Source organism: Stenella coeruleoalba (assembly GCF_951394435.1).
Source record: "Stenella coeruleoalba genome assembly, chromosome: 14".
Classification (NCBI taxonomy): Eukaryota; Metazoa; Chordata; class Mammalia; order Artiodactyla; family Delphinidae; genus Stenella; species Stenella coeruleoalba.
This window is the reverse complement of record NC_137160.1, coordinates 74,031,826-74,054,412: the sequence shown is the minus strand read 5'-3', so window position 1 is coordinate 74,054,412 and position 22,587 is coordinate 74,031,826. Positions and strand designations below refer to the sequence as shown.

The window sequence follows — 22,587 nt, the reverse complement described above, 5'->3', positions numbered from 1 at the left end:
TGACCCACCTGCCATTTTTATAACATTCATCCAACCAAAACAGAATGCACATTCGTTTCAAGTACATACAGAACAATCATGGCCTGGAGAATATTCTACGGACACAAGAAGTCTCGATAAATTTTAAAAGATGCAAGTCATACAGAGTATGTTCTCTGACCACAGTGAAATTAAAAACAATAACAGAAACAAATCTGGAAAATATCCAATATTTGGAAACTAGATTCCACACTAATAAATAGCCCATAAATCAAAGAAGAAATCAAAGTTCTTTAAACTGAATGAAATGAAAAGACACATCAAGTTTGTGAGATGCAGGTAAAGCACTTAACAGTTATATTTAAAAAGAAGTCAGATCTCAACAGTGACCTCAACTTTGACCTTAAGAAACTAGGTAAAGAAAAAATTAAGCTCAAAGTAAGCAAAAGAAAGGAAGTGATAAAAATCAGAATAGGAAATGTATGAAATGGAAGCAGAAAAACAGTAAAGGAAATCAATGGAATCAAAGTTGATTTTCTGAGATCAATATAATTGATAAATCTCTAACCCAGTAGTTGCCCTGCTATGGCCCATAATCCAGCTACCTGCTTTTGTAAATTAAGTTTTATTCACCCATTCATTTGTGTATTGTCCATGGCTGTGTTCACTCTGTAACAGCGTTGTTGAGTACAATAAGTCCCGTACAAATGAACGAGTTCCATTCCGAGAGTGAGTTCATTAAGTGCAATAGAAGTTAGCCTAGGTACCCAACTAACACAATCGGCTATATAGTACTGTACTGTAATAGGTTTATAATACTTTTCACACAAATAATACATAAAAAAACCCACAATAGAGAAAACATTTTTAATCTTACAGTACAGTGCCTTGAAAAGTACAGTAGTACAGTGCAACAGCTGGCATACAGAGGCTGGCATCGAGGGAACAGGCAAGAAAAGTTACTGACTGGAGGAGGGGGAGGAGGTGGGAGACGGTAGAGCTGAAGGATTGCCAGCAATAGGAGACACAGGGCAAGCTGCTATTTCACTCATGCCTGATGTTGATGGCACAGGTTCTGGTTCCTTGCTGGATTCAATTCTATCTACCCTCCTGAGAAAACGATCCAGTGATGTCTAGCTCCTTTTTTTCTCGTCATAGGTGACATGGTAGCACTGGATTGCACTTTGGCTGCTGTAACCTTCGTGTACCGTTCTACATTCGGTTCCTATGCCTCAAAAACTAACAGTGCCTCCTCAGATAAAGAAAATTCCCTTGCCATTTCCTGCGTCATGAATCTCTTCGGTTCTTCATTTACTTCTTCTTCCTCTTGTCTCTCTTCGTCCTTTCTCTGGGCCTCCAATTCCTGGCGCCTCTTAGCAGTACCAGCTACATTACTGCTGCTTTTACGTTTGCTTCTAGACGTCCTGGGCTTGAAATAAAGATACCGTACTACTGTACTCCATACAGTACTGTACAGTACACAGAAACACAGCCACTTGTAGAGGATGCACACACGTGACAATGTACACCAGACACGTGAACTAACTTACATGACTGGACACACAAACTCACGTTCGCATCTTTGAAAGTTCACAACTTGAAGGTTGGTATGTAGGGGGCTTACTGTAGTTGAAATACACACAGTATAGCCTGCAAAACCTTAAATATTTACTATTTGGCTTTTATCAAAGAAAAATTTGGAGATCCGTGCTCTAGCCAAACACATTAGGGAAAGAGAAAAGACACAAATTATCAACAAACGAAATTAAAGAGGTGACATCACTACAAACTTTACAGATATTTTTTAAATAATAAGGGAGGGAATATTATGAATACCTTATGTTAATAAGTTAAACAACTTACTGAAATGGACAAATTCCTTGAAAGACACAAACCATCAAAGTTCACGGAAGAGGAAATAAATAGGGAATTCCCTGGCGGTCCAGTGGTTGGGACTTGGCGATTTCACTGCCATGAGCCTGGGTTCCATCCCCTTTTTTGAACCTACACCCCCTGCAGTGGAAGCATGGAGTGTTAATCCCTGGACCACCAGGGAAGTCACCCTTTTTCTTTATCTCAGTATAATTCAGAGTCCCGGCTGTCATGAATTAGCTGCATAGCCTACGCAAGTCACTCCTTTCCACATATGAAATTGGGGCAATTCTTCCTACCTTTCCCACCCCCACTAGGTTGTTGAGAGAAAAACAAATGAGCTCAAAATGAGCTAAGGTACTAGATGGTCCAGGGCAAAGTATGAGGTGCTGAGGGGTAATGAATAATGCTGCTAAGGTTCAACAACTCTCAGGACTGAGGCTTCTGAGGAATCTGCCTTCCTCTCTTCAGTTGGTGGTGGGCAGCCCCCAGCCCACCCCAAATCATCCCCAGAGCTGCAGCCACCTGTCAGTTTCCTCCAACTCCAGTAAAAGAGAAAACTATACCTTGAATGTCTGGCACTCTGAGAAGGATGATGCTGGATCTGCTGGGGTTCCAAGAAGCACAGAGAAAACCTAGCCCTGCTCACCTTCCCCCATTCTTCAGAGCTGACTCCAGTCCACTCTGGTCTCCCTAAAGTCTCCAAAGAGCACACAGGAGAAGGAACCACAAGACTCAGCTGAACTCCAAGTACAAACTTTATTTCTATCACAAGGATGTTAATAATTATAATAATAATAATAACAGTAAAATAAAAAGAGGGGGAGGGGGCTCTGATTCTTGGTTTTCAGAGCAAGCCATGAGCTTAGGCCTCACTCCTGATTAGCGCAGAGCCCAGCATGGCCCTGGAGGGGACAGAGAGCCCCCAGCCTTTCCCATCAGAAGGCAGTGAAGGCAAAGGAGCCATGCTCCCCATCAGAAACAGAAGGCAGTGATGCCAAATGCCAAAGAAGCAGATTAAAACAAAGCCTGTACATAGTCCGCTCACCTGTGGCTCAACTCATCTCCAAACCTCGTTCCTAACACATATTGCAACTGGCCTGAACACTTTACCAAAGCTCCTCCACGCACACCAGAGGCCCAAATTCTAGAGTGAGGATGGGCAGTACACAGGAGAGGATATCCAAAAGTTCCCCAATTTAGGCCACCACATGAAGAGCATCACCTCACTGGTGGGGACCAGGTTTCTAGAACCCTCCCTCTTTTCACCAGGACCACACAGCACCATGAAGCAGTGGTGACAGCATGTCAAAAGATGAAGCCCTGGTGGGCCAAGAGGCCGTAACTTATGCTGCCAAAAGGCAGCAGCTAAAGCTGAAACATTCTCAACAGCCTCCCTGCTAACCCTCCCTCAAACCCCCAAACTCCCACAGCACAATCTCAAAAGACACAAAATGGCCATAGCCTAGAAAAAGTTACATCTGTCAGATGGCCCCTACCCACAGAACCCAAGGGGCGGGGCTGCACCACGGCAACTTGTGCAGGAAAGATGGAACCGATGCGCAAGTTCCCTGCAGACACTGTTACTCCTCCTCCTCTTCCTCCTCTGCATCCCCAGCTCCCTGCTGCTTGGAGGGTTTTGCCTGTTGAACAATAGAACACAGACGAAGTTTACGTAGAAAGTAAGAAAGCAGCACTCCTCCTGAAGAGCGCCAGAAATGTCAGGCTTCTATGGAAACCTCCTCATCAAAAGCACAAGAACAGTCCTCAGCCACAACCGGCCTGTTGCCCAGCTGCTTCTGACTTCAAGAACCATACCAGCCCACCCACTTCTGAGTCCTCAATGAGCATTCTGGGCTGGATCCCGCTCACCTTTGCAGTTCTGCTGCGGTAGCTGGCGGTCGTGGGGGTGACCCGGGGGTTCCTGCCACCTTCACTCCTGCCACTGAAAGAGAAGGATTGGAAACTAGTTCCCGAGATGCCCCAAGCAAAAGTCAGAAAACTCAGAACAGAACAGCTGGAACCAGACAAAAGCAGCTCTCCAGTAGCAGATAAAACTAATGAATAAAAAACCACACAGGGGTTTCCCTGGTGGCACAGTGGTTGAGAGTCCGCCTGCCGATGCGGGGGAAACGGGTTCGTGCCCTGGTCCGGGAAGATCCCACATGCCGCGGAGCGGCTGGGCCCGTGAGCCGTGGCCTGCGCGTCCGGAGCCTGTGCTCCGCAACGGGAGAGGCCACAGCAGTGAGAGGCCCGCGTACCGCAAAAAAAAAAAAAAAAAAAAGAAACACACAGAGCAAAGGAACATTTTGAATCAGGCCACGATACAAGCGAAGTCCACACTTCCACGTTCTCCTGAGCCACCCACAAGCTCCACTCCCAGGCCACTGATTCTCACCTTGCTCCGCATCTCCCTGAAGGCCCACGGGGGAAAGAGGGCACAAGGTTTTCTGGGTAGAGACTTCGAGCGGAGTGAACCACTGGAACGTGCCCAGGAGCCAGGGCCCCATTATGGCTGTTTCGATTGTGCCCCTGGATGCCCTGGCTGTCTAAGTTGTTGAGCTTCAGAGCGCGAGGAGGGCTGGGCTGGCACCCAGGTCTGGGGCCTGATGTGGATGTTGTCAGGCGGTTAGAAGTAGCCGTCATATTGTTAGTGGGTCTGCTGGCAGGGAGAGGATAGGTGGGCCCTTTGGCCATTTCCTGCTTGATATCATCCATGTAACGAGAAGACAGGTCTCCTGAGAAGAGAAAAGAGCACCAGCTTTAGGGAAAAGGCTGCTCTTGCTATTAGTGCTGGATTTGGAGCAGGAACAAAAGATGCTGGGTAAAAGATGACTGCCTCATCCCTAAAGGATGCTGAAACCCATGTCTCCAGGACAGGGTTGGAAACATTAATCCACACTGTACACTTACCGCCTAAGTCCTCACTAACTAGTCAACAATGGTGCACAAGCAAACTTTGAAGAATCATTTCTAATTGGCTTTGGGCTTCTAATGGCAACGGGGTTTCAAAAGCAATTTTACTTGCCTAGTTGTGAGACTATTACATAATAAGAATACTGATAATAAGTTTGATTATCCTACTCTAGTTGAGCATATTTCAACTAGAAGCAGGGGCCCAGGGCAGCCACAGTAAGGCTGAAAATTATCTTCCAATCATCCGCTAAATGTACTGACAGGGACCAGCGGCTGAATAAGCACTGACTGATATGCATAGCTCATGGCTGTCCCCAAAGCCATTACCCTATAAAGCTACACACCCGAGACACCTGAGTCTAACACAGGACCACAGGTAGCCCCAAGGGAGTCCCCAGTGAGCTCGTGCTATGCTTGCTAATTTGGGATGAAGGTAAAACCCATTTTAGAGTAGCAGATGAGAAGTGGAAAGCAGGCCCAAGGCAGCAGCAGACCTGCAGCCTTGGCTCATGCCTGGCTAATACCCTGGTGTCTGACACGCCTCTTGGGTAGCTCTGGTGAAGTCTGTCGAGGCTGGAGATCCTGACTAGGAATCCCCTCCGACATGTGGTTGTTTGCTGTAGCTGGGCGTTGGTCACACTGGTCCTAACAAGAAAAACCAGAATTAGTACCTCTGGACTGAGTCATTCCTCAGAGAGGGAGCAGCGGGAGGAAAGGAAGGAACAGCAGGTTGGGTGAACACACCTTATGGGGAGGCTGGCGGGGGGGGGGGGTGTCGATGGGACAGGATGACTTTGACAACCACTGAGAGGAAGGGCCTGGGACTAAGAGGAAGCACACCTGGAACAGAGCAATCATTCCAACTAGCACTGACAGAAGCACTCTCTGATTTGTTCAGGGATGAAAGAAGGGCTGGTCCTAGGAGCCCAGAAAAGCATGTCTACATTTTGACCACAGAGTATTTGCACCACTGCTTATTTTGTAGTCTCCTGAGGAGACAACAAGCAGTGACTTATCTACTGCTTGATCCAAAGGCAAAAGTCTTTATTACAGAAATGCAATGTGTGGTGTTCTAGCAACAGCTAGCTATAGGGCATTGATTACAGAAATGCCCCTGAAATACCTTCAGTGTTAGCTCCCACGACAAACAAGATGGGGCAGAAAACGTATCTTCCATTAAGATGCTGGCATCCTAGACTGCAAAAGCTGAAAAAGGACTTCAGATTATCTAGTTTAACTCCTTCATTTACAGATGTCCCCAGTGAGGGAATGGGACCTATCTTAGACCAACCATATGGCAAAGCTAGAATTAGATCCCAGTCTCCTGGAATGCAAGACGCAAGTGCCACCCCAACAGGGAAGAACCCACCTGGTCAAAAGTAGAAATTGTCGATGACCTCAGGGAAATGCTTTTCTAAACCCTCTGGCAAGTCCTCCATGCCTGCTTAAATGGAGTCCTGGCTCCTTGGGCCACAGCTAGTGACGGGATGGTTTCCACTGCCAGAAGGCAGAGAAAGTCCAAAGGCCTGAGGTACTTTATACCTCAGACAGCTCACAAAACAGGACATGGCCAGTAGCCAGATCAGGTATGCACACAACTTAAAGGCCAAAGAGGCATTCTTGGCTCTAAAAGCCTCAGGTTCGCTCAGAGGATCAACAGGATGGAAGAAGTGGACAGGTCCTCCAAGTGTTCTTACCTGATGATGGAATAGCACCTCCTCTTCCAGCTGGACCCCACAGAATTCACAGGGGATGATGATGCTGTCCTCCACAGAAGGTGAACTGCTCAGGCCCATCAAAGAGTCTAACTGGTTACTTGCAGCCTGCTGCATCAACTTCTGGAAGATCACATCAGGGTCCTCCACCCCTTTGGGAGAAGCATTGCCCACACTGATCGGAGGTAAGGCACATGAAGGGTTACAACTCGTCTGTCTCAAAAAACATAGGTTAAAAAAAAAAAAAGCAGAGGTTAAGGAACAAACTAAATTCTGAAAACATTTTCCATAAGTCACAAAATCTTAATAATGTTTAATATTGGGGAGAGGGACTAAGAAGGGTCAGAGGAACACAGATGGAACACTCACTTTGCTTTTATTTTAAACATTTCTGTACTGTTTTAATTTTTTTTTTACTGTGTTAATGTGATTATTCTTTTTAAATTAATTTGAAAAGATTCAAGATTCTTCCCACAGTCATACAGTAAGAGAGGCCCAAATATTCTTTGTTATCCCTATTAATGGATTTTCTCATGCTACTCCCAAACCAAATACTAGATGTATTCAGATGCTGTATTGTTCCACTTACGGGGGGAATGCATGTTCCACCCAGAGCACAGGGACTACTTAACAGCTATGGAAGTGCCAGACTAGGCCAAACCAAATCAGAGAGTAAGTGTTGAGGGGAAAAGTGGCTCCCTCCATCAGTGGAGCCACTCTTCAAACACAAAGGCTACTCTCTAATCATTCCTAAATAGCACAAGAACCTTCAATCATTCAAAATACCTGACACCTTTCATATACCAGGCGTTAAGAGATTCCAGAAACTAAGAAAACCCAGAACCTGTTCTCAAGGAACTCAGCCGAGTGGTGCAGACCAACAGGGGATCAGCAAGACAACACCACAGGGTGAGGGTAACAGGCTAAGAGAGCTGTGGGCACAGGACTTGCGGGGAGCATGCAGGTGGGACCTCTGGCCTAGCCTTCAGAGCATTCCACAGGATGGTTTCCTGAAAGTCATGTCTGAACTGAGTCTATGAGTGAGGGGTGTGTTAAGGAAGCGGGGTAGCTGGCAGAAAAGTAAAGTGCAAAACAGATTCCTGACCCTCCCGGGAACTGCAAGGACTTCAGTATGGCTCCAATAAATCAAATGTACCATGAGATGAGACCAGATTACAAGATGGTCAGTAGAGATGTACACTATCACCACAGAACGGAGTCAGCAACTGGGCCTGCTGGTGTAAATGTTACTTTGCCCAAGAGGGAATGAGGCTGAGTTCTCATGCCCACATGTCAGTCACCCCAGGGTTAAAAACACAGTTGCTACTCCTATCACAGGAGTTGTATTAAAATAGTTTGCTCAAGATCTCGTGTGGCCTGCAACACCAATAGGGCCTGCACATATTCCTCCCTAAAGCTTAAAGCCCTCAGGTAATTCACAACACACCTGATGGTCAATCAGCAGTTCCTCTGGGTAGAGCTCCTCACAAAATTCACAAGGCAACATGGTCTCATCAGCTGCACCTAGGTATCAGGCCACACAGTCAGACTCGAACAAAAACAAACCTGATTCTACCTTTTATCCCCCCTGGGGGGTTTGATAGGAAAGTCTGATTTCCTTTGCAATTTCTTGGACATAGCAATTTGTGGGGCTGAAAATCCTTGAAGGGAAACTATTTAAGAGACAAACCCTAAGCAAAAAACCTGCACTACAGAAAGAGATTTACTTGTCACCATTTCCTGAGAAGCAGTAAAGTAGTAGTTTACCCACTACTCCAATTAAGAAAGAAATTTAAATGTGTCATAACCCTAGTCAGTAATCTAAAAACCTTCTGTGCATTATTTCAATCCTCAGGAAAAATGTTATGAAGTAGATCCACATGACCCTCATTTTACAGATGAAGAAACTGAGGCTTGGATATTACTGGAAGACAAATATCCTGAGAAGAAAAACCCTCCCAGTACAAAATATAAACAAAAGATGCTGAATAAAAGTAACTTAAATGAGAAAATACTGGGTTGGCCAAAAAGGTCGTTCAGGTTTTTCTGTAAGATGTTACAAAAACCCAAAAGAACGTTTTGGCCAACCCCAATAAATAAGAGTAATTTTAATCCCAGGCATCCCAAAACACAACAGCCTCAGTCAGACTGTTGAACAAGGGAGGGTGAACGATGCGAGGAGGTAAGGAAACTTGCCTAACTAAGCTTTGGCTCTACATAGAAGAGAGAAAAATCTCTACTAAGGAACAGTAACCAGAGTTTGGCCTTTACGTGGGTTTGAGTAGAGAATCTACATTTATGTTTTTACATAAATTCACATTTATGGTTTTAAGAAGCCCAGGCCAAAACTTCAATTTAAAATTATTCCAGTCAGTAGTATCCCCAGGAGCCTGCTAGAAGCATATATAAATACCCTCAGAGGAACACACCAGAAAACTTAATGTTAAAACACACGCACGCACGCACGCAAGCACACAGAGGGAAGCAGCAAGCCACCGTTGAGAGTCAGTAGAAACAGCAAATAGCAAAAAATAGACTTTAGGTATACTTTCAGACACAATAGAAAAACAAGTATTTTTAACATGTTTAAAGATATGACAGGGACTTCCCTGGTAGTCCAGTGGTTAAGACTCTGCGCTCCCAATGCAGGGGCCTGGGTTCAATCCCTGGTCAGGGAACTAGATCCCACATGCTGCAACTAAAGATCCCACGTGCCACAACTAAGACACAACTGGGCAGCATGCATGCATGCATGCAAGAATGAATGAATAAATAAGTAAATAAGTAAAGGAATGAATGAATAAGTAAATAAATAAAAGTTGGGAAAAGCAAATGAACAAAATTTTAAAAAATTCTATCTCATGAAAAACTTTCAATTTTATATAAATTGTTTAGTGTAAGACTTTAAAAAACTGTAGAGACAGAGGCTAGTGTAAACAAACATACCCCTTATGTCATTCAGAGCACCGGGACCTTCATGGGACTGGTCTGCCTCACATATGACCCTCCAGAAGTCCTGCTCTGCCAAGTTGGGGGCCTGGCCTTCATTTTGCAGACTTAGGGCCAACATGAAATCCAAGTTTGCACTGTCTTCACCACCCTCTTTGAGGGTCTGTCGGCTTCTATTCCTTTCCTGCCTTTCTTGTTCTTCCACTGGGGAAGAAAAAAAAAAGCCAGTATTCAAGAAACGTTAAAGATGGTGCCATCCCTTAGTTCAAGTCCATGCCTAGCAAATATTCAAGGTTTATAGGAATCTGTGCAGGAACAAAAGAGGCCCAGCCCTTCAGTGCTCATGGGACTCCAAATGTTAAGTCTGCCATGATAAAAGCTTCCATTATTATTCTAACTTTTATTAATAAACAATATTAATGAGCTATAACTAAGAGATAGGCACTGTGCTAGGCATTTTATATGTATTTTCTGCATTATAGCAGGATGGCTTAAAGCATGGGGTCAGATTGCCTGAATTCAAATCCCAGCTCTACCACTGACCCACCCTCATAAAACTGTTGTGAGAACTAAATGAGTTAATACATCTAAAGCACTTTGTAAATGCCTTTAAGCACATAGGGTATACTCGGTGTCAGCTATTAACAGCATTGTCATCCATCAACCCTAACTGTCATCCAACAAAAATCCAATAGCAAAGAGGTTCTGTTATTCCAATCTATAGGAAAGTTAAGTATTCTTCCTTATGTTACCCAGCTACAATCAGGTTTCTATAATTAAGATCTATTTGGCTCCAAAGCCCTGTTCCTACCAGCCCTAAGATCTGATACCATTCCAGTTTTCTAATCCCAAACACAACTCACATAGATTATTCTGAATTGGAAACTGGGCTGTCATGCTCCTTTGGTTGGTGGTTCTACTTTGGAAAAGTTCTGATTCAAAGGCTCTCAGGGGCCTTCGAGGGAGCCTCATGGGTGGGTCCAGAGCCTCAATTTGTCTGAGTTGGGATGCAATCCAGATACCATCTTGACCCCAAGAATCATCATATGCATTAGGCGGCATGGCAACCTCATCTCTCTTTTCCTCCACATCTCTCCCACAAACTTCAGGGTGAGTCTTCAGATCTTTCACCAGGACATTGCGCCCACAGTTGCCACATAACTCTGTCCGGGCACCACAGTAATCTTCATGGTCTTTCAGTTTGAGAACAGAAAGTTCCAAATCACAGTGCTGGCAAAGGGCAAGTCGTAGAGGACACTCAGTCTCCTGCAAAACAGAATAATGAGGCAGATAATATGTGAATCTAAGAGAGGCCATGTTTTATAAAGTACAGGGCAAGGAAAGTAAAAAGTATTTACAAAAATATTCTCTTCCAACCCTAGCTTTGCCTGCCATGGTTTTCTATGTATTTAAGAGTCACCCCTTCCCTCTTTGTCCTGCCACCAAGTTCTACAAAGGAAAAGAAAGTCTTATAAGGAATCTACTCACTCAGTCACCCTACCATCATTTTGTGCACACATTACAAAGTAACCCAAAATCCGCCAGAGAAGCCCAGGAGCAAAGAGCAAAAGCACAGCAATTCATATATGCTTGTCAAAGCTTCCCCAGACCAATTTCCCCTTACTACTCCGATTTAAGTACCTGGCAATGAGGAAAAGGGATTGTCCTTTAGAAAGATACTGATTTTTCAAATCTGCACATTTGTATATAGCACTGGCTTTTTTTTTTTTTTAATTTATTTATTTTATTTTTGGCTGCGTTGGGTTTTTGTTGCTGTGCGTGGGCTTTCTCTAGCTGCGGCGACCGGGGGCCACTCCCTGTTGCAGTGTGCAGGCCTCTCATTGTGGTGGCTTCCCTTGTTGTGGAGCACGGGCTCTAGGCACTCAGGCTTCAGTAGTTACAGCACGTGGGCTCAGTTGTTGTGGCTCACGGGCTCTAGAGCGCAGGCTCAGTAGCTGTGGCGCACAGGCTTAGTTGCTCCATGGCATGTGGGATCTTCCCAGAACAGGGCCCGAACCCGTGTCCCCTGCATTGACAGGCGAATTCTTAACCACTGCGCCACCAGGGAAGCCCAGTCAAGAATCACCAATGAAGATGACCCCAAGAATGTGAATGTATTCAGCAGATGAAGGACAAAACTTTTATACTTAATTTGAAATCGCCACTAAAGCACTAAATAATTAATATTCCTTTAAAAAGATAAGAAAGAATATGTTACTATGATATGGACATTCCAAAACTTGGGAACTTAAACTCAGAACTTTCATATAACATCACTTCTAAAGTTTAGACACTTTATAACCACTGTGTCAAAGAGCAAAATTTCTTTTCATACAAATTAAACCCAAGTTTTATTCTAAATGATACTTCAAACATTTTTCACATTTTGTATATGCATGGAATATCTCTTACAGAAAACATAAGAAACTGACAAAGAGTGCTTAGGAATAGGAGTGGAAGAGAGATAATTTTTATATATATGCTTTGTGGCTTTAAAATTATATACCATGTAGCTATAATATCAATTCAGAAAGATGTTTTTTTAAAGAAAAGTTTTATCAGATAAATGCCATTGATTTAAGTTACTCAAAAGCAAAAGAGAAAATAATTGCTGGCACACACCACATAATATAAAAGTACTTTGTTAACAACCCTAAAAATTGCTAGTAACTCACAAGAACAGCAAATAAAGTGTCAACATTTTTTTTTTAAAGGAGAATTTTTTTTAACTCTTTAATCTGTGGTCTACAACTGTCATAGCCTGACTTGCAGGAATGTTAGGAAATACTTTGTACTTGTACGTTCATAATGATTGGTGTTATCACCATATGACTCCCAGAAATAGCTGGGAGAAAAAGGAGAAGAGGGGGACAATTGATTGGAGTTGTTTTATGCAGCAAGTAGATGTTAAGAGCCAAAGAAATACTTATTATTATTGTTAATATGACCTCAATCATAACCCCCCTTTTGCTGGTGAGGCCTAGTAAAACGTAAGTCAAATGCTTAGATAAAATAATGACAGTAAGAGTGCTAAATTATTTATGAGATGTTTATCTCTGAGCTGTGGGGTCATGAGTAGTTCTTTCTTTCTTTTTATATTTTCCAAGTTTTCTACATTGAATATGAATCACCTTTTAAAATTAAAAAATTAATAAGTTAATAGTCTTTTTAGATACATAGAATGAAATGCACAAATCATAAATGCATACCTTGATGAATTTTTACATACGTACACACACTCTTGCATGACCACCAACTAAATAGTTGTTGGGATTTTTAACTGGTGAATAGGCTCATTCAAAAAAAAAAAGAAATACATATATATATATGTATATACATATATATATATATATATATATACACACACACATACTCATTCAACTACAGCCAATTTTATCTCAACTAGGGACCAAATTATATTCTCTCATCAAATGCTCTCTGAGAATTTCTTTGGGTGTAAACAGCATGTCATCCAAGTGATCAAGAAGTCAAAATGAAATTATAAGATGTAAGGCAGGCTGTATGCTAGAGGTCGTACCACACTGGCAATCCCAGGCTTGGTTTAGCACTCAAGTGAGCTTGCCAATAAACCCCAGGAGAAATGACTCGGTTCCAAAGGGAAAAAGGCTCTGAGGCTTGAGCATAAAGCACAGCAGCCATGCAGTCAAATCTGGCAGCAAACAAAGTCTCAAATAGGCTTTGAGAGGCAGTGTGCATGGAGCTGGTGGAGAACAAAGACTCAACAACACTGGCTTTCTGCTCTGCATGTGGCTCTGTAATCTCAATAGAACTGGCTCCATGGTAATTCACTGCCTTCATAGTGCAGGGCAACTAACCTCATGCTTCTTTAACTGCCTCTTCTCCAACTTCTTGTTACATTTGCAGGTCACCTAGGGTAAGAAGCAAAAATCAGTAAGTTATTTGTGACAACATGCTCACTTGTTATTACACAATAGCAAGTATAATCCACTTATTAACATCTAAGTACTTGGTGGTTCACCTGACAGTGTTCTGTAGCCATGTGAGTCTCCATGTCAGATTTGGGAAATGGTTCCTTGCAGATAGGACACATACCAATGTTCCTTTGACAGTGGATCTCATGGATGGTAAAGTTAAACACAGGAATTTCTTTTTTGCTATAGAAATAGATCAGAGAAAAAGGCAAGAATTACTGACATCTATGCCCAGAGGTATCACACGGAAATCTGTCCTGTCCAATCTTTAGTCTCCATTATTTCTCTTTAGTGAGTATCTAGTGTATAAGCTCTTACGACTGTTACTACCCCTGCTTTTCAAGAATTAACTCCTGAAGGTTTTGAGTCTTCTGTGCAACACTCTGCGTTATCAGTGCTATGCACTATCTCTAAAAGCTCAGCCTCACTTTCTAGATGTCAGAGCTTATCACAACTAACAGCATATAGTCAGATGCCAGGAAGAGCTAGCTGAGCTAGGCTTTTCCAAAACCATCCATGCCCCAAAGCACAATGATCCACTCCAGGATTATTTAAAAAACAGCCTACCATTTATTTTCAGTCTCAGATAGCTTTAATCTCAGTAGATTTTATTCCACTAAAAATCAAACCAAAAGGAGCAGATGCCAGCTTTGGGATCGTCAGTGGGGGAAGGGGAACTTGCCTCCTTTATGTCCAACTGTCTTTTCAAAGCAGGCTAGACGCTAATTGGGACCAAGCTCTGTGGCTGGGTTGATATAAACTTCACTGCAGAAATGTACAGAAATGTACTACATTGTACAGAAATGTACAGAAATGTACTACATTCACTGCAGAAATGTACAGAAATGTACTACATTCACTGCAGAAATTTACTACAGAAATGTACAGAAATGAAATCCTGAACCCCTCTCTCAGAGTACATATACACTCTAACTAGAGGCACGGTAATATTCAAAGGCCTTCCTTTCACTCATTTGGTTATGACCGTGAGAAAGCTCCAACTTCACAGTCTAACTAAAGGATGCATTAAAAGAATGTGCCTATAAGTATGTCACCTAGAATAAATTTTCAGAAAATAAAATACTGAACAGGATAAATACAGATAGTTACACAACAAATCTTTAATAACCCATTTTGCCTCTGAAGCTGAATACTATAGAAACCTTCTCCCACGTTAAGTTGTAGATAGCTTATTTCTTTTATAGTTTTTATCTTCATAGTCTAAGAAACATTTCAAAGTAGGATGAATGATGTGCCTCCAGCGATAGTCATACTCCCAATCTCAAAGACCAAGACACCAAAAAATGCAAATTCATTTTTATCCAAAGGTAGAACTATCAAGGCAGCTCTCATACCAAAACTGGAAGGTGATACAGAATAACAATCAAGTGTGAGAAATGGGAAGAAAACTCCAATGGATAAAGAGGGAAATGACCAATGTTTCAATACATTTAACTTCCCCTATTTCTCCAAAATTCCCAGCTTTCTAAGGAAACCACTGGTTTTAAATTAACCCAGCCTAAGTTTTTCAAAACTGTGGAATATTAAAATATATAGTGGAAGTTATCATCTAACTCTATTAAACTAATAAATATTAAAATTAGTCCCACTATTAAAGATGTTATGAAACTAGTACTCTAAAATATTGCTAGTGGTAGTATAAAACCACTACTTTTCAACAGTCTACAGGACTTCCCTGGTGGCGCAGTGGTTAAGAATCCGCCTGCCATTGCAGGGGACATGGGTTTGAGCCCTGGTCCGGGAAGATCCCACATGCCGTGAAGCAACTAAGCCCGTGAGCCACAACTACTGAAGCCACCCACGCACTGCAACGAAGAGTAGCCCCCACTCCCGGCAACTAGAGAAAGCCCGCACGCAGCATCAAAGTCCCAACGCAGCTGAAAATAAATTAATCAATTAACTTAAAAATAATAATTAAAAAGTTTTTAAAATAAACTGTCTACAAATGCATCTCTAGGACCATAAAATTATATGCTTAAAGAGTATTTAAAGACCCTGTAATTATATGTTAAAGACCCAGTAATTCCACTCTTGGAATTATGAAGATTATCACTAGTGTCATAAAATGGTAAAAAACTGAAAACCATTAAAAATATCTAAACTCTAAGGGAACAGCTAGTTAAATATGGTACACCAACAAAATGCAAGAAGCAAAGCTGTATCCTGATTGCAAATCCTATGTGCACAAATGCCACAAAAAATTAAAGCCAGTAACTACTGCTTACAGTGCTGAGATTCTACATTCTTTTTCCATAATTTTGACAATAATTTTCTTTTAAAGTCAAGAAAATAAATGTCTACAGTTTTTATTTTACAGGGCTATTTTGACATAGAGCATTCTACATACATAATGCCACTAAAATTTTAGAATTAAAATATATTAAGGACCATAACATAAAGAAGCAAGAATCAAAAGCAGCTGTTAGGTAAGGTCACAGAGCATTTACTATTACACATTTTCACCTCTTGGGAAACCTTGAAAGAAAAAGATAAAAGCTATTTGCAACGATTACATGAAACAGTTGCCTGATGGTTTTGCTTTCTTTTTAAATTTAACTGCCAAGGTAGTTCCGCCAAATGTACTAACCAGACAAAATACCAATATACTTGCTACCTACTTACAGATAAAATCAAGACATTCTAAGTGAGATAAATGAGAACACAATTCCATTCTAGATAAAACTGCTGAAAGCCCCAAGGAAGGACTAGCCAAGTTAGAGATGAAATTCATTTTAGATAGAAATGAATGAAAGGCAAGCCAAGGCTTTCAGAAAAATCCCCAGTAGCCTTCCAAATGCTAAACACATCGAGCCACGCAAAAGTAAAAAGTCAAAGCCTTCTAACACTGAAGTTTCTGTTCCCTAGACGCAAACTCTCCTGCAAACTCTCCCATCAATCAGACAATACAGTAATAAAAGAGATAACATGCAAAAAACATCTTCAATCACAACAAACTATTCTTTTTACTGGCCCAGCAGGTTTAATCGCAGCTTATATTTTGATGAGTACCTTAACTTTTCTTAAGGAACAACAGGAATATGACTCTAGAGACAAAATTTTAAAACCTGGAATTTAAACAGGACTACTCAGACAGGAGGTTTGTGCTGGCTTAGTCAGCTTTCCATGCTAATCTGCTTTTTTTCTTTAAATAAATTGCTTTGGCTTTGAATAACCTTGTTTTCATTAGCTTTCCATTAACTTACCGCCCCCTGCTTTTTTTTTAAAACTCCCTTAGCATAGTTATTTATTTACTGTCCTAGGTTTGAAATTCCTTCAAATTGGAGTGGACCGATAAAATAAGAATATCTTAACTGATGTTAAAGCCAATTTGTCTGTTTTCTTATAAAATCACAATGTTTCCTTGTGAATATTTGTATCATTGATTATTACACTTTGCATCAGGAACAGTACACATAAAACCTAAACAGAGCTACAATAGTTTTAAAATGGCAAAAGTAATAGTAGCACAGGAGAAAAAATACCCTATAAGGCAAGACACCCTCACAGAAATACAATCTTAATTCTATGCAGGGAAAGAATATTGTGACCAGCAGTTGTTCTGATTATATCCTAATGCTGCCAAGAAGCTGAGCAGAAAGAAAAAGGCAGTAAAAAAATAAAATTTTTTATCTGGCTCAACCTTTCAACAATCTGGGTCAAACTATTTTCCTTATCAACATCTCTGAGAACAAATGCATGGACACCAAGAGGGGAAAGTGGGGGTGGGGGTGGGGGGGAAGAATTGGGATATTGGGATTGACATGTATACACCAATATGTATAAAATAGATAACTAATATTGAACATGGGAAAAAAATAAAGAAATGATTTTAAAAAAAGACAACCTACTGAATGGGAGAAAATAGTTGCAAATGTATGATATCATTTATATGTGGAATCTAACAAAATATGACCAACTAGTGTATATAACAAAAAAGCAGCAGACTCACAGACACACTGAGGAAACTAGTGGTTATGAGTGGGGGGTGGGGAGGAACAATATAGGGGATGGGAAGCAGGAGGTACAAAGTATTGTAAGATGGGCTCAAGGATGTATTTTACAACACAGGGAATATAGGCAATATTTTGTATTAACTGTAAATGGAAAGTAACTTTAAAAATTGTAAAAAATAAAATAAACTTTTAATTAAAAAAAAGAAATAGATAATCTGAATAGGCCTATATCTATTAATGAAACTGAACCAATAATTAATAACCATTCAAAACAGAAAAAAAAAAAATCTCTGGACTTCCCTGGTGGCGCAGTGGTTAAGAATCTGCCCGCCAATGCAGGGGACATGGGTTCGAGCCCTGGTCCAGGAAGATTCCACATGCCGCGGGACAACTAAGCCCATGTGCCACAACTACTGAGCCTGTGTGTTGCAACTACTGAAGCCCATGTGCCTAGAGCCCGTGCTCCGCAATGAGAAGCCACCCAATGAGAAGACGGCGCACTGCAACAAAGAGTAGCCCCTGCTCGCCGCAACTAGAGAAAGCCCGCACACAGCAACAAAGGACCAACGCAGCCAAAATAAATAAATTTTAAAAATAAATTTATTTTAAAAAAATGAGGTCTGTGACTGACTTAAAAAAAAAAAAATCTCTCACCTTCTAACACAGTTTGGTAAGTTAAACATAGCACAGATAGTTCTGCTTTGCTTTTTTCTTTTGCTTTCAGTAAGGGAATTTGTATGTCATTGAAATACCAGGTTCTTGAGAAATCCCAACCAGGAATTACTAGCTGAACTCTTAAGTTTCGTTTCAGCAAGAAAGAGTTGCTCTTTCTTGTCACTCTTGTCGGTTAAAAACAACAAAATAAGAAAGTTTGACATTCAAGTCTGCATCCAGTCTTTCCACTAACAGTTTTGGAATCATGAAATGATAATGATTAAACTGGACTGCTGGAAGACTTTGACTAGACTTTCTTTTTTTTTTTTTTTTTTTTTTTTTTTTTTAAAGCAGTGGAACATTCCTTCAGCAAAATCCTTTATAAAAACAGTTGAGCTGGGGCTTCCCTGGTGGCACAGTGGTTAAGAATCCGCCCACCAATGTAAGGGTCACGGGTTCAAGCCCTGGTCCAGGAAGATCCTGTATATCACGGAGCAACTAAGCCCGTGCACCACAGTTACTGAGCCTGCACTCTGGAGCCCGTGAGACACAACTACTAAGCCCACATGCCACAACTACTGAAGCCTGCGGCACCTAGAGTCCGTGCTCCACAACAAGAGAAGCCACTGCAATGAGAAGCCCACGCACCGCAACAAAGAGTAGCACCCGCTCACCACAACTAGAGAAAGCCAGTGCGCAGCAAGGAAGACCCAGCGCAGCCAAGAATAAATAAATAAATTTATATATATATTAAAAAAAAAAAAAACAGTTGAGCTGCTCTGGTTGTACATGTAGAGCCAAGTTCACACTAAACCTTGCTCCCAATCAACCTCAAGACAGCCACTGTAGCCATTCAGGGAAATCCTTGCAACGTACTTTAAAAAACACTGCTCTAGGGCTTCCCCGGTGGCGCAGTAGTTGAGAGTCCGCCTGCTGATACAGGGGACACGGGTTCGTGCCCCAGTCCGGGAAGATCCCAAATGCCGTGGAGCAGCTGGGCCCATGAGCCATGGCTGCTGAGCCTGTGCATCCAGAGCCTGTGCTCTGCAACAGGAGAGGCCACAACAGTGAAAGGCCCGCGTACCGCAAAAAAAAAAAAAAAAAAAAAAACACTGCTCTAGTCCGAACATTTCATTATATTTTAAGCATCTTTTAAAAAGCAGGAACTTTCCTGGTGATCCAGTGGCTAAGACTCCGCGCTCCCAATGCAGGGGGGGCCCGAGTTCAATCCCTGGTCAGGGAACTGGATCCCACGTGCCGCAACTAAAGACCCTGCATGCAACAACTAAGACCCAGTGTAGCCAAATAATTTTTTTTTAAAAAAAAGCAAAAAAAAGTTTAAAAGTACAATATTTTTCCAGGAAGACAAAAAATAAATTCCCTTACCTATAGGTCAGAAAAGTGAGGTTTCAAAGCAGTCAAGTGACTTGCCAAAAGTCATTAACTAATTAATGGTAGGAACCAGAGCGCTGAATCCCAGCTTCATCCCATCAGTCTAGTCACTACTCTATGCTACCTAACCAACCATGTTGTTGAATTTCTAGAACGGGCAATTTTATCCAAAATTGTTAAAAAAGCTTTAGTCCCACATATTTGCACAACGTATTATATGGCTCCAATTTTAACCTGCCAATAAATAACCCAACTCTTGAAAGAACTGTCCTCATTCCAAGAACATTTCTTAGATTCCTTACCAGTTGTCACACAGTCGAGTGTCCTGGCCATCCAGAAATTCAGCCATCTTTAGCTGTTCCTGAAAACAACAAAGGAAGAAGTATGATCTTTCAATTTCATTTCTGCTTTAAGAATGACATGCAAAACACAAAAACAAAACAAAAAAAAACAGTGCACAGAAAATGTCACCAAAACCAGTGCATTTCATTTAATACCCAACACACTAGGGTTTTACCTTTTGATTTTTTAATTTTCATTTTAAGATAATCTGACTTGCAAAAACAGCACAAAGACTTCCCACATACCTCTCACCCAGTACATCATAAATAACCATAGTAAAATGACCAAGTGCAGGAAACTAACACTAATACAATACTAATAACTAATCTACAATTAGTTAATTTCACAAATCATGCCATTAATGCCCTTTCTCTGGTTCAGGATGCAATCCAGAGTCACATATTGCATTTAGCTGTTATTTCTCCTTAATCTTCTTTGATCTGGGAAGTTTCTTCAGTCTTTCTTTTTTTTGTTTGTTTTTTGGTCTGGAGGCATGCAGGATCTTAGTTCCCTGACCAGGGATCGAACCTGTGCCCCCTGTAGTGGAAGCACAGAGCCCTAACCACTGGAGCACCAGGGAATTCCTTCAGTCTTTCATCTTGCATAACCTTGTTAAATGAGCTGGCTAGTTATTCTGTAGAATATACTTCAGCTTGGGTTCATTTGATGTTTTCTCATGATTAATACATTTTGGACAGAAATACCATAGAAGCGATGTTGTGCTCATCTCAGTGCATTATACCAGAAAGCACATGATGTTAACAGTCTTATTATTACGGATGATGCTAACTTTTATCATTTAGTTGAGATCGTGTCTGCCAGGTTTCACCACTGAAAATTTTTCCTTCTTTCTCAACAAGATGTCAATACAGAAAGCAAAGCCCTTGCAACTTTAATACCTGTATTTACTTTAGATTATTCCAGCCCACTAAGGCAAGGTAAGAGCCTCGGACGAGGGAAGTGCCCGGTTTTCTAGCAACAAGGGAGTTGGGGTGACGCGCAGGGCTCGGAGTCGGCCCCTCTGAGGGCCAATTCTGGTTCTGCCACTCAGCAGATGTGTGATTTAACCTCCCTGAGCCTCAGGTTCCTCACGCAGACAACTGACAATATTTTAAAGAGTCACTGGGAGGAGTAAATGAGCGAATGCATGGAAGCGCTTTGGTAGAATAAGTTTCCTTCAAACCTTAGAAGGCGCCCCTCTTAGGGGTCAGCCAGCACCCCCGGGATTTCCTGTGCCCAAGGCGGTGGAGACACCACCGCAGGGTCCACACCCAGGAGGAGGCGGTTTCCAACTGCCCCCTCCCAGGGGGCGTCCGAGATGGGGAGTGGAGAGGGCACCAGCTTCACAAATAATAGTTGCCACTTACTGTGTGTTCACTGATTGCTAAACGCTTTACACGGACAGTCTTTTAATCCAGACCACAACACTACGAGGTGAAAGCCATCATCCCCATTTCAGAGACCGCGAAAGAGGAAGTCCAGGGAGACAGCCGTCGCACAGTTGTTCCGAGTGGTGACTCGAACACGGGCCCGTCGGCCTAAAGTCCGCACGAGGCCATCCGCGACCCCTGAGGCTGGCAGCTCGCGACTCGGGCCCAGCCCCGCCCGGGGCGCGGTGCCCACGGCGGCGCTCGGAACGACGGCCGCCTCCCAGCCCCCGCGGCCAAGGCCTGGAAGGGGCGGTGCCGCCAGGGGCTGTCGAGGCTACGGTTTCCAGAGAAGAAAGTACGGCCTCCCATACTGGCCAGGGGAGACGCCGCGGCGCGGGCATTTTTCTCCTTACGAGAAACCCCCGCGACCCCCGGGCCCAGAAGACCCTCGCCCACACACCCCGCCCTCGGGACGCCGGCCTCCTCCCGAACTGGAGGCCGCAGGAGGCTCCCCAGGGGCTGGCCACCGCTTCTCTCACCTGGGACGAGACGAAGGACGCCGAACCGACCAGCCAGCCAAGACACTGAGCCTCTTCAGTCGGCCCCCGCGCTGAACAACGGCCCCCGGAGCCGCCTCACCACTTCCGACCGTCTTGGAGGAGCGCGCCCATTGGCCAGGAGCGGCCCAGACTCTCTGCCCATTGGATAGCACCGTTGTCGCTCCCAGAGCCCCGCCTTCCACGCTCCGATTGGCTCCTCAGAGCTCCACGGGGGCGTGTCCCTGGAAGTCCCAACCCATACACATCTGGAAGGAGCGGCGGAGACCGAAGCTGCGAGCCCAGGTCTGCGCCCAGCAACTTCTCCTGACACAGGCTAACCATATTTGCATGAATAATTCTGTACACACATTACTAACATGCCTTATATATTAAGATAATTAATGGCATTTGTTCTCTTGTCATGAGCCATTAATACTTATTAGTCATTCTTGTTGCTATTATAATGCCCTCGTGCGAGACATCTGCAAGACTGCCCATATTTGAGCACTTTGCTTTTTGCAGTGGAAAAGTGAGTGCCTGACACGCAGGGCTGGGTTCTAGTTTCTCCACTTGCTGCCTGTATGGATTCTCTGAACTCCTCCCTCATGAATTAAAAAAAAAAAATAGGATAGTTAAATATAGCAGAGAGCATATTATTTACAATGCAACAATTTAAAGTCATCATCTTTTTGCAGATTATAAATGCAAGACATTCATGACATAGTGGTAAGCAGGAGAAGCAGGTCACAAAGCACTATTTATTTATAACAGGATAGAATGCTTAGTTTAAATAGGCACTATATTCTCTGATTCCAAAGATATAAAGTTCAAAATCAGGCAAAGTTAATCTAAGGTGAGAGAAGTTAGAATAATGGTTCCCATTTGGAGAGTATGGTCTGCAAGGAAATATGAGAAAGATTTCCAAGTCCTGG

General features: G+C 42.6%; 1 protein-coding gene across 1 annotated transcript; it reads right to left on the bottom strand.

The window, feature by feature from the left end:
* Window positions 1-835: 835 nt before the first annotated feature.
* Window positions 836-21,781, bottom strand: TRAFD1 (TRAF-type zinc finger domain containing 1). The gene is made up of 12 exons (XM_079942815.1): window positions 21,656-21,781; window positions 19,707-19,765; window positions 13,432-13,567; window positions 13,268-13,321; window positions 10,295-10,697; window positions 9,429-9,635; window positions 7,930-8,006; window positions 6,465-6,695; window positions 5,292-5,412; window positions 4,250-4,589; window positions 3,724-3,796; window positions 836-3,494 (listed from the first exon to the last, which is right to left on the bottom strand). Exons 2-12 carry the CDS (start codon window positions 19,751-19,753, stop codon window positions 3,435-3,437), a joined length of 1,749 nt encoding a protein of 582 aa, XP_079798941.1. The 5' UTR covers window positions 19,754-19,765; window positions 21,656-21,781; the 3' UTR covers window positions 836-3,434.
* Window positions 21,782-22,587: the final 806 nt, after the last annotated feature.

Coding starts and splice junctions, on each gene's coding strand:
- TRAFD1 (XM_079942815.1), bottom strand. CDS start 19,753: ATGGCTGAATTTCTGGATGGCCAGGACACTCGACTGTGTGACAACTG. Junction 13,568..19,706: donor ACTCGACTGTGTGACAACTG/GTAAGGAATCTA, acceptor CTATTTCTATAG/CAAAAAAGAAATTCCTGTGT. Junction 3,797..4,249: donor TCAGGGAGATGCGGAGCAAG/GTGAGAATCAGT, acceptor CTTCTCTTTCAG/TGGCAGGAGTGAAGGTGGCA.